The sequence below is a fragment of the Hyaloscypha bicolor genome (assembly GCF_002865645.1).
Source record: "Hyaloscypha bicolor E unplaced genomic scaffold K444scaffold_126, whole genome shotgun sequence".
NCBI classification, from domain to species: domain Eukaryota; kingdom Fungi; phylum Ascomycota; class Leotiomycetes; order Helotiales; family Hyaloscyphaceae; genus Hyaloscypha; species Hyaloscypha bicolor.
Window position 1 is genome coordinate 291682 of NW_020194628.1, and position 12433 is coordinate 304114.

Here is a 12433-nt window from a genome sequence, read left to right on the forward strand (position 1 = left end):
ATAATTCTAATAGAGGCTATAATTCTAATTACTTAATTAGATCTTATAGCTCTAATTCTAATTCGGATTCGGATTTAGAGAAACTAGTATATTAAAAACTAGTAAAATATATAAATAGGGAATACCGGAAATAGAATATATAAGATTATATAATTTATAAGCTATAAAAGGCCTGTTTTTTAATCTAAAAGTATTCGAAATAAGCTTTCCTAAAAGAAAAAATAATATTATATTCTATTACTTTACTAGTAAATTTAGTATTATATAATTATATAATTATATAATAATATATATAACTAGAGCTTTTTTCTTTAATTTAGAATTCTCGAATTAAAAGCTATTCTATTTTACTTTTTAAGTCTAGAAATCCGGTTTTATAATATTTATAAGCTTTCTAGTATTTTAAATATCTTTATAAATATTAGATATTCTAAAGCCTTTATAGGCTATTATTATTATATAATAAAAGCATTTAATAGCTTATTTTAATTAGTAGTATTTCTTTATTATTTTAGAATATTTAAAATTCAAATATTTTTTATTAGTTTATATAACTAATAGTATTTATAAATATTATTTGACTTTTATAAACTTCTAATATTTTAAAGCTTTTATAAGTTATTATTTATATAATAAAAACTATTATTTATTACTTTTATTATTAAATATTTTAAAGTCTTTTTAGGCTATTATGTTTTATTATTATTTAATAAAAGCTATTATTTATTATTATTACTAATTGAAATTTCCTTATTATTTTAAAATATTCGGGATCTAAATACTTTTTATTAGCCTATATAGCTAATAGTATTTATAGATATTATAAAGCCTTTATAAGCTTTATTTATTAGCTTTATAATTTATAAAAGCTTTTGTTTTTATAAGTATTATAAGCTTTTATAGGCTTTATTTATTAGCTTTATTATATATAAAAACTTTTCTTTTTTATTTATTTATTTAAAAATAATAGTTAAATAGAAATTAAAAGCTTCTATTTTATTTCTTTATAAAGAATTTCCGGGATTTTTAAAGAAAAATAAATTCTAATATTATAAGCCAGGCTTTTAATATAAAAAAAGACTAGTAATTCTTAATATAAGAAGAATTTATTAAAAAAAAGAAGCTAAAAGTAAATTCTAATTTTAAAGAAATAAAAAAATATAATTATATAAGAATAAGTTTATAAGATCTAATATAAGTATTATATATTAAATATAAAAACCAGATTTTAATTTACTATAATTATATTAATAATAATATTATAATTTATACCAAAAAATAATTAAAGTTATAATAATAAATATTATATAAATATTATAAATTAATTTTAGCTAAGATTTAAATCAAGCTTAGTATTTTAATAGTTTTGGGTATATTTATTTATTTATTATTATTATTTCTTTTTTCTTTTCTTTTTAGCTTTAAATTTAAATCCGATATAATTATATTATAATTAAGTTATAAAATATCTATTATATTTATTTTAAATATAAATTAAATATAAATTCTAATATTCTTATTTAAAGCTTTTATTAGCTAGAGTTCCCTATTTAAGCTTAGTAAAGAAATAATATTAATATAATTATATAGAGTAGATTATATTATATTATTATATATTCAAGCCTTAAATTATATAATTTTGCTATTTTTATAGTATAATATTTCTAGATTAAGCTACCAGTTAAATTATAACTTTACGGCAGGATTTGGAGCTAATAGTAAATACCGAGGCACCTGCTTCTCCACTATTATTTTGGACTTCAACGCCACGGGTCTCGTTATATATAACTGAGAAGCTGGGGTCAAGTTACGCTCGGCGAGGCTGGGGATATCGCTTGAAGCAAGAAGGGTGTTCTATTGGAGCAAAAGAGCGAGATGTCCCGCAGAAAACGTGGCACAGAAATCAAGCTTCACACCATCCAAATCTGCTTTGCGAACGAACCGTAGCCCGGCGTCGCGAAGAGCCGGAGAAGCGTGAAGGCTGAGCCACTGAGCAAAGGCCAGGGAGCCACGTCCCGGCAAGTGGACTTCCGTGACGCCGGATGGCTGTTCCTATGGGTCTCCCTGGTCAATTTCACCCATTCAGGAGCTCCAGGCGGATTACAAGCCGTGAAGAGCTGCCAACGAAGCAGAGTTGAGGCGTCAGATAGCACGTGATATACCCATTGTGGCTTGAGATTTCCCCTTCAAGCACTGGGGATCCTGGGAAGGGGCGTCCAGGGCGGCGAAGCCCGTTGGAGCTTCTCGATCTTTTAGGCAGGCGGTAGAGGCTGATTTGTCTTAGTTGTGCGTGAAGTTGACTAGGCCATTGGCGGTGGATTGCCGAGGAAGCATTCGAGCGGCCGCATCAACAGGGGCCAAATTAAGCGCGCGGGTTTTATTATTAGCCGATCTATTTCCGCTTGTTTCAAGATCAAATTAGATGTTCCGTCTTCCGGCGTCCGAGCTCCTACATCAACAACAACACCGATTATTTGCATTATTCAACGATCAATTCTGCCACGACATGAGACGAAGCAACGATATTTTGGTGAGGATGATGCAGATTACTCCATTCTTCTATTCTGGAGACGATAGTCGGCTGCGCTGACTGAATGGCGTCAACTTTATTGATTCCGGTGGCACTGTAAGCAATCGTCAAATCCAAAACACCTGCCCAATTGCCCTACTGCCCTGCAAGCCACAACCAGCCGGCTGTGCAAGATGCGACTGCACTCTAATATAGAAGGATTTTTCTGTACCACCACCTCCTGGCAACACCCATTTCCTGTCTGCGCGGCAAAGATATAAAGGTAGGCGAAGGTCCTGGGAATTAGATCCTTTTCCTTTCGTCGCATCAGCATCCCATTTATACCTTAATATCTCTCTCCTTCCGTCTTTATTCAAGCCGTACCTCGCATATTTCAACAACACTCTCTTGAAGATCTCAAGTCAACATGTATTTCTCAACGGCTCACCTCGCCGCTGCCTCTGCTGCTCTCGCACAAGCTGCCATCACCATCCCCGTGCAAGTCGGCAAGGGTGGTGCCCTCACATTCGTGCCCAACGACATCAAAGCCAACGTCGGCGACTCTATCGAGTTCTCTTTCTTCCCCAAAGTACGCCCCCCTCCCTTTCCATCTTCTCACCTCGTACATAAACTAATCCTCTCCCAGAACCACTCCGTAACCCAATCCTCCTTCGCCGATCCCTGCCATCCTCTCGCAGGCGGTTTCTTCTCCACCTTCATCCCCACAAACTCCTCCGAATCCAGCGAGACCTTCACAATCGTTGTCAACGACACCAAGCCGATTTGGATCTACTGCGCACAGACCGTTAAGTCCCATTGCCAGTCGGGCATGGTAGCTTCGATCAACGCCCCAGCGACGGGCAACACGCTCGCAGCATTCACATTGAAAGCCAGCAACGCTACAGACTCCACCTCACCACCTAACACCGTACCGCTCGGAGGTATCTTGGCAGTGAAAGGAAAAGGAACGGGTGTCACAACTAGCATTGCAACCACTGTTACCACAACAGTGACGAGGGACGGAAGCACGTATGCTACCACTTATGCGACCGCTTATGGAACTACATATACTACCGATGCCACTCAGCAAGTTTCTACGTCCGGCGTGTCAGGAAGCTCGCCGACTAAGAGCTCCGGAGCCGGCTCCACGAGTGTGAGCACGACGGCCCAGCCGGGTGCTGCGACGGCACTGACTGCTAATGGTGCCATGGTCGGCGCGATGATGCTTGGCGCTCTGGCTATGTTGTAGGTGTCTTGTAGGTTTTTACATGGTAGGAGCTCGATCTAGGCCGGGGTTTGACATGAAGGCGCTATATTTTGTTTAGATTGTGAACATTAAGGTCGGATATCTAATACACTCTGGTTTTTCACCATTGCTAGCCTTTTCGTCATCCTCACAATTTTTTGCCTGCGTAAGTCGAGTGGCTTATTCCTCATCACGTGATCAAGATTAAAAGTTTATCGGATCAGCAAACTGCTAATGATTTTCGAGCAGAAGAGACACCCGTTCTCTTTACGGCGTCGATGGCCTTGCAATATGTATTTCTTGTACCGCCGTTGGAATTTCTCAAGGGCGTTGACGTGATTGGTGTGACTGAAACTAGGGTACGGCTGGGACGATGTTTCCATTTTCGTCACCGACACCAGGATCCCTTCTACAAAATCAGGCTCCACACTTTTCTCTCTTCTTCGTCCTGAAAATTGTTTCCGAAAGGTTCTTTATGACCTTGAATCCCGCCCCGATATCCAGAAGTCCAACATTGTCGAAACCTTGCATGCCATCGCACTGTTCTGCAGCACCGCTTCTCCAAGGCAGAACCGCAAAGAAGGCTATATCTACCATCTAGCTAATTCCCGTAAGAATCTTCAAAGCGAACTACCTGCAGGATGCCAGATTGGAGAAAGTTTTGGGGATGGACGCGAGGTGTGCCATCGACGAGTGACAACCCTGAACCGCGACGACACGAGGTTAGCACGAGGCTCTTCCGAAAGCTCATCAGTCAAGAGAAGAGTAGTGCTCAGCCCATCGCAAAAGGAGAGAGTCTCAAAGCAAAAGATCTGTTCAAGTAAAACTTGAGCCCGGAGAGTGAGACCAAAGGAGGGGACGACGACCCATCAACATCTAGTAAAGAACCCCATGACAACGACAGTGAACAGTTTAGCTACCTCCCAGACTTTCGCTTCAACGCCTCGAACTATGGAAGATATTGATCGATGGACCTACCACACCGACCTTCAGACATTCTCAAAAAGTCTTCAAATTGCAGCAAACGCAGTGCTTCCCAATGACAAGACATCTAGGTATGAGAAGGTGTCTGTGCTCATGCTTAGCCGGGCCGATGAAGATCCTCTGCTCCCTGTATCTTTGGAGGTCCAGAAATTGGTAAACGTCATCAAAGATTGCTATCATTATAACGTTGAGCAGTGGAAAATTCCAGATGAGAACTGTCACTTTGAGCTGGCTACGAAAGTGATGAGGTTCGTTGAACCGAGGAATGACAGCAATTCTCAGCTGAAGATTGTTTATTATGCAGGACATGCGAGACTCCTGGATACAAGAGCTTTGGCATTGACGAGGTAAGATTGCGGTTTTAATACCTATTTTTGAAGATGTTTAGTTCCCAGCTTGAGAAATGCCACATTACGAATACTAATTTTGATCCATTCCAGTCGGCGAAAGAAGAATTCCAGATGCCTCATGGTCAAATGGGGGGCAATTCAAAGCTTTATCGAAGAATCACCTAACGATGCCCTGATCTTACTCGACTGTTGTGCTTCTGGCACGGCGAATACCTCCAAGGGGAGCGGAGTCACTGAGATCATAACGGCTTGTGTCTGGAATCAAACAGCAAATGGGGTCGGGGAATACTCTCTCACAAACGCGCTGGTTGTTGAATTGCAACTCTTGAGCCCCCGCGCTCGTTTAGTGTGGGAAGCTGTACAAAAATGTGTTTCTCCGAACGCAAAGCAGGCTGCCGACGATGAGAACGGAAGATGGTCGACATTGGGAGAGACACCCTGCTCCTATTCACCTGGTCTTAACACAAGATACTATGAGACCTAGGAGCATTCAACTTTCAGTGCAGCCATTGCCACCTTCCGCGGATGTACGTCCCATTCAAATAGAAACTGATGGCACGGAACCACTGCCACCCGATTTGGTGTCGGGGAGTATCCTGAATACTGGCCTAGCTCAGGAAACCAGTAAACTCAATTTCCGATCCACGGAAGGGTTTCCCCGATTAGCATTTGCTGTGCGCTTAGGAGAGACGTTCCGACCCAGCGACGATATCAAACATCTATTCGCTTCATGGCTTCGAGATATGCCAGCCATCGCAGAAGAGGTGAAGACTGAAGCAGGGTTCGACAGCTTCTCTACCCTTTTAATCGTATCAATACCATTCGCTCTTTCCGCATACATCCCCTCCCACGCAGCTGTTTTATCCCTTGGCCCAATCTTATCGGGGAACAAGATCGTCGGCTGGGCTCCTATCACTTCTGGCCCGGCTTCTGCCACCTATGAGACACATCATGCTGCCAGAATGGAAGCCTTTCCCGCACAAGCCTCCTATCAGCCAAGGCCTCCCCCAAGCCCCGAAAGGTTGCCCTCGCCGGTGAGTACTATGTAGGATGGTATACGGCCGTACAAACGGTGGAACAGTGGCTGGTATTGAGCTCCGTTTACGCACCCCATATAATCTCACTGCTTTAAATACATATTATTAGCGGTGCCGTATCGTGTGAGTCTTGTCTGAGTCTGCACTTCCCACTGGATAAAAGCTCCCTTTCCATCATCACATAGCTGCAGAGTTGGCGGTGTGACGACAAGTGCTCATTTGGAAACGCAGCTCCCGCAGCCTAGGTTATCTATCATTGAGCCCCTAGTAACGGACTGTTCAGTATTTGCCGCGAACCCAAGACCGAAGCCTCGACCTCGATGCACCTCTAATCACGTGATCACCATGCTCTGGCAACTTCAAAGCGCTTTCTCTTAGGCATAATAAGATTGCTAGGGCTCTTTAACTGCAATCTCAGACGGCAACTTGATGCTATCCTGCATCTCCCCTTCAAAGCCCCTCATATACCCCTCCCACATCTCTCTCTTCCCTCCTCTTCCCACCCACCCTTTCCACCGTCCCAACCCATCCACATCCGCTTTCATAAGCTCCGCCCCCTTCGGCCCATTAACAACCTTTATCCCCAAGCCCACCAACAAAAGCAACGGTGCCATCTCCCTCCCTACCTATCCCAACCTCCTCATTCATCCTCCTCCTCACAACTGCACCTTCGAGCAACCTTTGATTCCCTTTCCACACTCGATACGCCTGGAATTGAATCCCCTTCTCTCTACAATTTTTTTTTTCATCTTCTTTACATACCACATCTCAGGCACAAATCTAATTTGCACGAAACTTGGATTCACGTCCACGGCATCATACCGTCTTTGAAGAGCGGGGAAAGTGATATATTAGTTATCCGCAGCCTACGCATTTTAGACGGGACATGCGTGGAGAGAAGGCGGTCCACGCTTCTAAGATGGTTGAGAAACCCGGGTACGGGGAATGCAGCAAAAGGGCGTCGAGGTACGAAACAGATGGGTCAGAGGAGTGCCGCAGGCTTTGCAGGGAAGAGGCGAGCGAAATGTGGATTTGTGTTTCTAGTGAAGCATCAAGGGAGTAGGGGCAATAGGGTGGGTCCTGTGCTGTTGGGCGAGTGAATTTGGTTTGGATCTGATGTAGTGGTGTTAGTTATCTGTTTTTGTAAATTGCTAATCTGACCTTGGGGATGGGGGTATACAAATAGGTCTTGAAGAGTTATTGGGAGGATGGAAAGGAAGGCGCGGAGAGATTCTCCGACTAGGTTTTCCTGGTAGTGCTTTGGCTGGGTTGGGCTGAGGTGTCGAGGGCGAGGAAACCAGAGGCGAGCACTGAGGAGACGAGGTACGCGGTGTCTTGGCGTTTCCAAGCTGTGTCGTATATGAGAACGTCGTCCATGCAGAATTGCTGTTTACGGGTGAGTCTTGGCAATGAGCGAGAGAATTATGTGCATGTTTTGAGATGAGAGTTTATCCGAGCCTATTCCAACGTCCCAAGAAGGAAAGTCGAAGAGGGGGCGCGGGGGGGTCGACTCATTCGCCGCTTTCTCAATTGATCTACTGCAGAGAATGGATAAAAGGTCCGGGAATTATTTTGTGTAAAAGGAAATCCCGTGGTGGTCTTTGATATACGGATACGGCGCTCTTGCGTGGACTTGCAGGAATACCTTGGACGTTGATTAAGGACGAAGTGACCTCCCAAGGCTGAGGGAGACAAAATTGTTCCTATCAATCAGTCCACAGACCCCTGGCAAACACTTCACCCCTTCCCACGTTAAGTAGATGCACCATTCATTCCCCTCCCAAAGAGCCGCTTCCGCCAAAGGCCATGAACACAGTCTGTCCAGCCAAGTGCGCAATGGTCAATCAATCCCGCAAATCCCAACTGGATTTGCGGGATTGATAGTATAGTATGGAGAGGCAGATCTCTAGTGCTGCGTAGCGCTTCATTGCTGGGTATCCTGTATGAGTACGACTGAGAGGAGTGTTAGGATGACCTGAGTGAGGGAGTGTTAGGATGACCTAAGTGAGGGAGTGTTCGCCAGACAGGACTCCAGGAGGTGCTGGTGCCAGTGATGTAAGGGTTGAAGGATATAAATAAGAGACGTGTTGTATAGCATTAGTGTTGTTGAAGCGGCGGGGCTCTGAAAGATGAGGAGTGTCGAAAAAGGGGGTTTGCTCCTCTCGCTAGGAGTGATGGTTTCCTTCTGCTGATGGACGCAAGGATTATCATTTTCCGCACCGCTTTGAATATCAAAAAGGATCCCGGAGAACAAAGCATACCCGGCCCTCGCAGCCCAAGTAACCTTTCGAGGCCATCTGTACGCTTGAGATAATAATTCCTTCAGGTGGGTACAAAAGCTTCCAGAAGAACCAACGACATGGCGGAATGAAGGACGTCATCTCGAAACTGGCATTGAGGATCTGAAAGGGCGGTGTTGAGCTGTTTGAGAGCTATTCCGTGCAGGAGATAGCCAGGGGTGGTGATTGAAGTATTTCTATGCCGCGTGCCAAAGAATATTGTTGCAAGGCTGAGGATGGTTAGATGGAGGAGATGGGCGCCGCTCTTGCTCTGGACAGAGGCGCATAGGTCGCTAAGTTGGAGGTTCTGCAATGCAGTATCGACAGAGCCCCCGCGTAGTAGGTACTCTTTTGCGTAGAAGGTGTAGGTTTGGACTTCAAAGCCTTTCAGACTCGCTGAGAGTAGAAGAGGAAGTGTGCTAGCTAAAGCATATGTCGTCACAGCACTAGTCTAGCCTTTCCCAGACCGTAAGGACTTCAAGCTCTTTCTGTGGTCAATAAAGGCAACCCCTTTCGGGCCGCTGCATTCGAAGCCAAGTCTTTCACAGCGATTGCAAATAGGGCGCTTCTTATCTGGTGGGTGATTAGTCTAGACTTTTGTCCAATGAACGGAGAGCGTCCCCATACGTACCACATTTGACTCGACGTCGGCGGGAGGTTGAGCAGCCTCTTGACCTCCCAGCGATGTTTACCATGTTCTTTTGCTTGGGGAGCGGGTACAAGTCGATGAGAAAGTCAGGGATTGTCGGGAAGAGGTGCGTTTCAGGGCCGGTCGGCGCTAAATTGAATAGGGAGCAATGGGCGAGCAACCCTGTCCGTCCTATCAGGTTCGAGAATTCTTCAAGGAGTTGTCTGCAATTATCGATGCTGCTGGTGGGCGTGACTATTACCTGGTATGATGGTCGATCAATGCCTTTCGGGAGCTTCGTTGAGGTGTGGACTTCCAAGGTATAAGTGGGCGTCGTGACTCCCTTGGCCGCCTCCCTCGACTCAAGTCTTCCACAATTCCTCCTCAAGGCCACCAAGTTTTATCGTTATTTTGACTTCTCAAGTTTCCTTGCGCCTCTTCGGTTTCCCTCATCATTTCGTACTCGGAGTCATGGATAAAACAGTAATCACCAAAGCCCTCGTTTTCGACGGCAGCTCTCTCCACAGGGGGCCTCGCCGTCAGTGCCCGTCACCACCGAAAACGGCCTCATCACCAGCATCAGTCCTTCTGGAGATAGATTCGATGCAAAGGTTATCGATGGTACAGAGCTGACTCTCCTCCCCGGCCTCATAGATTGCCACGTCCATCTCGACGATGACATTGAGAAAGTGTCTCGCCTCCTTTTCCAACTAGCCAAGGCAGGTGTGACCACAGCCCTAGACATGGGTCACTTCACTGGTCCTGTGCAAGACTCGCTCCGTAGCAGCTCTGTAATGGCAGATGCCGCTTCACCGGGACCTTCGCAACCAGCACAGTGAGCATTCATCCCGATTCCCGGGAGTTTCCAAAGCAAGCTTGATTGACATCCCTCAAGCAGCTATCCGCTTCGTGGAAGATAGGGTAGCATGAGGTGCCGATTATATCAAGGTCGTGGCTGATGTGCCTGGTCAGAGTCAGGAAGTCGCGAGCGGCCGTAGCGGTCACAGAAGCTACCGGTACTGTCTCTGCTTGCTTCCAAAAGCGGATTGATTGGCAAAACCCCGGGGTAGCTGAGGATACCAACCCGGTCTGGCTCCGACCATCACCACCTTTACTACCATACGAGGCCCCGTGGGCTCAATCCCCCAATAACGATATTCGCTATACCAAGAACGCTTGGAAACAGGATGCTGCCGTAATTGCCCGACTATATGATGAGATCCAACGCAATGGCTTTCCCCACCTCCAGACACACCTCACCGACGCCGATTTTAGGGAAGCCCGCGGTATCCTACGAGGAATGGATGCGGGCAGACGCCAAGTCGCCAATGACCGTGCCCTAGAAATCATCCATTCCCAGAAATCCTTAATGAGCCAGGTGGACAGCTTCCTCCGGTTCCTGTCACGCTTCCGTGACGGACCGTCCGAAGAAATACCAACGCCGGTACCCGCTCCCAATGGCCTTGACGGCCAGCAACGTCCCGGGCCATCCCACCAGGGACCATCTCCACCATACCGCCCCGAACCTGGATCTCCTGGACCCGCGAACCGAGATCAATTTAGCAATGGCCGAGAGCATAACCACGGAGATTACTCTCGCCACGGCGCTGATCGATACCCTCGAGACTGACCGAGACGCAATCATTGAGGCCCGGAAACGTGGGATGTTGACTGTGGCCCATGCGGCTAGGAATGGAGCGCTCGAGATGGCGCAGGAAGGAAAGGTGGATATCGTTACTCATGTCCCGTTGGACATCCCACTTGAAGATGCTGCTACGAAGTTGATGAAGGAGGAAGGGAGGGTTTGTGTTCCCACTCTTGTCATGGAGGGGACGATGGCGAATGGAAAAGTGTTTCCTGGCTTGAAATATTCCGCGGCAAAAGAGTCAGTCACCCGAATACACAAAGCTGGTGTGCCTATTCTGGCTGGAATCGATGCAAATTAGTCGCTCATGGCTGCGGTAAAGCATGGCGAAGCTCTTCATCGCGAGTTGGAACTCCTCGTCGATGCTAGATTGTCGAACGAGGAGGCTCTGAGAGCTGCAACAAGCTTGACAGCAGAATGGTTTCGGTTGAGCGATAGAGGGGCGATTACTGTTGGGAAGAGAGCAGATATGGTCCTTGTCGGTGGGAACCCGGCGGACGACATCGCAGGTACCAAAAATGTGAAGAGGGTTTGGATCGGGAGAGAGGAAGTCCCACTGGGGTGAAAAGGTCATTTGATATGCCAAATATTGCCGTCTATAGTAGCCTCAACTTCAAGATTTGCACCTAATTGAGAGTTGCGTGAAATAGGGAAAGTTCCCCGCGGCACCAAGTCGCATTTGCCACAAATAAAAGCCCTCGGTCAGAGGTTTCCTACAAGTATTTCCGAACATATTTGGGACCAGCGGTGAACAACAAATGACGAGAACGGGGACTTCTGGTTCGCGATTTGGAGAATGCTCGATTTTGAATAGCACGAGGTCCTTCTCAAAGGTTGGGCCACAGGAGGAAGAAAATGATGTGATGAGGGTGTATTAATCTGAGAACTTGGCATCTTGAATTGCTCAAATCCATGATTTAGCAATCCAAGAATATCACTTCAGACTTGAGAAGCAAGCGTGAATTAATTGCGAAATACGAAGAGGGATTCTCCGGAAGCAGCGGCAGATGTTGGAAGCCTCATCCTCCCGGACGAGAGCCACTGACTTAGGGGTAATGATGGAGGATGGCTTCCAACAATCATTTTCTTCGCAATTGGTGCATTAGTTTTGCCAAACGAGATACCCGGTGAAAGAATCTTGGTTTGGAAAGTTGCGGAGAAGTGGGCTGGCAAAAAGAATTTGATAAGGTCGACTGTCGGACGTCGCGACTCAGCCAGCACGTGATGTTTACACTAGTCTCTTTCGGCTAATCCCTCGCGCTAGCGCCCGGTCTGGTGCGTGGCACTCTCCAAGGAATCCCACACGTAAGAAAATCAGGCCTCCCGCCGGTTGCAGGACTGAATGCTCACCTTTCTACCAGCACCTCGAATCAATACGATAGGGAAAAAGCTAGACATGCACTTATTCGAGGAGACATATCTTGGTCCCAAAACAGATCTCACCCCTGAATCTGAGGACCCCTTACCACGTCAACAAAGTGAGATCCAGATCCCACAGCTCAACCCACAAATATAAGAGTGGCTATGATCGTTCCTGTAGATTACCGAGACTGCAGATACACAATGAACTCGTGTAAATAATAGCAATAAATGGTCTTCAGTTTGCACGTCCCCTGATGGTGATATCGAGGCAGATTTCTGAGGATGCGGCTACCAATTCGCATATATCTCGGAAAATTCGTACGGGACCGCGACTTTGGGGTTATACATATAATACAGACATATGAGTACTTGATTTATTGAGCGCGCTCGCGG

At 45.7% G+C, this 12433-nt stretch overlaps 4 protein-coding genes across 4 annotated transcripts; 3 read left to right on the forward strand and 1 right to left on the reverse strand.

Moving 5' to 3' along the window:
- The first annotated feature begins 2442 nt into the window (after nucleotides 1-2442).
- K444DRAFT_568733 (Cupredoxin) lies at nucleotides 2443-3878 on the forward strand. The gene is made up of 2 exons (XM_024877210.1): nucleotides 2443-3098; nucleotides 3156-3878. The coding sequence occupies exons 1-2, from the start codon at nucleotides 2937-2939 to the stop codon at nucleotides 3756-3758; spliced, it is 765 nt and encodes a 254-aa protein (XP_024731759.1). The 5' UTR covers nucleotides 2443-2936; the 3' UTR covers nucleotides 3759-3878.
- A 514-nt stretch (nucleotides 3879-4392) lies between these two features.
- Nucleotides 4393-5984, forward strand: K444DRAFT_92357 (uncharacterized protein). The gene is made up of 2 exons (XM_024888808.1): nucleotides 4393-5086; nucleotides 5180-5984. The coding sequence occupies exons 1-2, from the start codon at nucleotides 4647-4649 to the stop codon at nucleotides 5571-5573; spliced, it is 834 nt and encodes a 277-aa protein (XP_024731760.1). The 5' UTR covers nucleotides 4393-4646; the 3' UTR covers nucleotides 5574-5984.
- Nucleotides 5985-7977: 1993 nt separating this feature from the next.
- K444DRAFT_696019 (uncharacterized protein) lies at nucleotides 7978-8763 on the reverse strand (the record flags this gene model as incomplete). The annotated part of the gene is made up of 1 exon (XM_024887899.1): nucleotides 7978-8763. A coding segment is annotated over one exon (315 nt), but the record flags the coding sequence as incomplete, so codon positions are not given.
- Nucleotides 8764-9363: 600 nt separating this feature from the next.
- Nucleotides 9364-11243, forward strand: K444DRAFT_666824 (uncharacterized protein; the record flags this gene model as incomplete). Its single annotated transcript, XM_024887225.1, has 5 exons — nucleotides 9364-9571; nucleotides 9688-9868; nucleotides 9982-10411; nucleotides 10464-10944; nucleotides 11011-11243. The coding sequence occupies exons 1-5, from the start codon at nucleotides 9505-9507 to the stop codon at nucleotides 11241-11243; spliced, it is 1392 nt and encodes a 463-aa protein (XP_024731762.1). The 5' UTR covers nucleotides 9364-9504.
- Between the last annotated feature and the right edge of the window lie 1190 nt (nucleotides 11244-12433).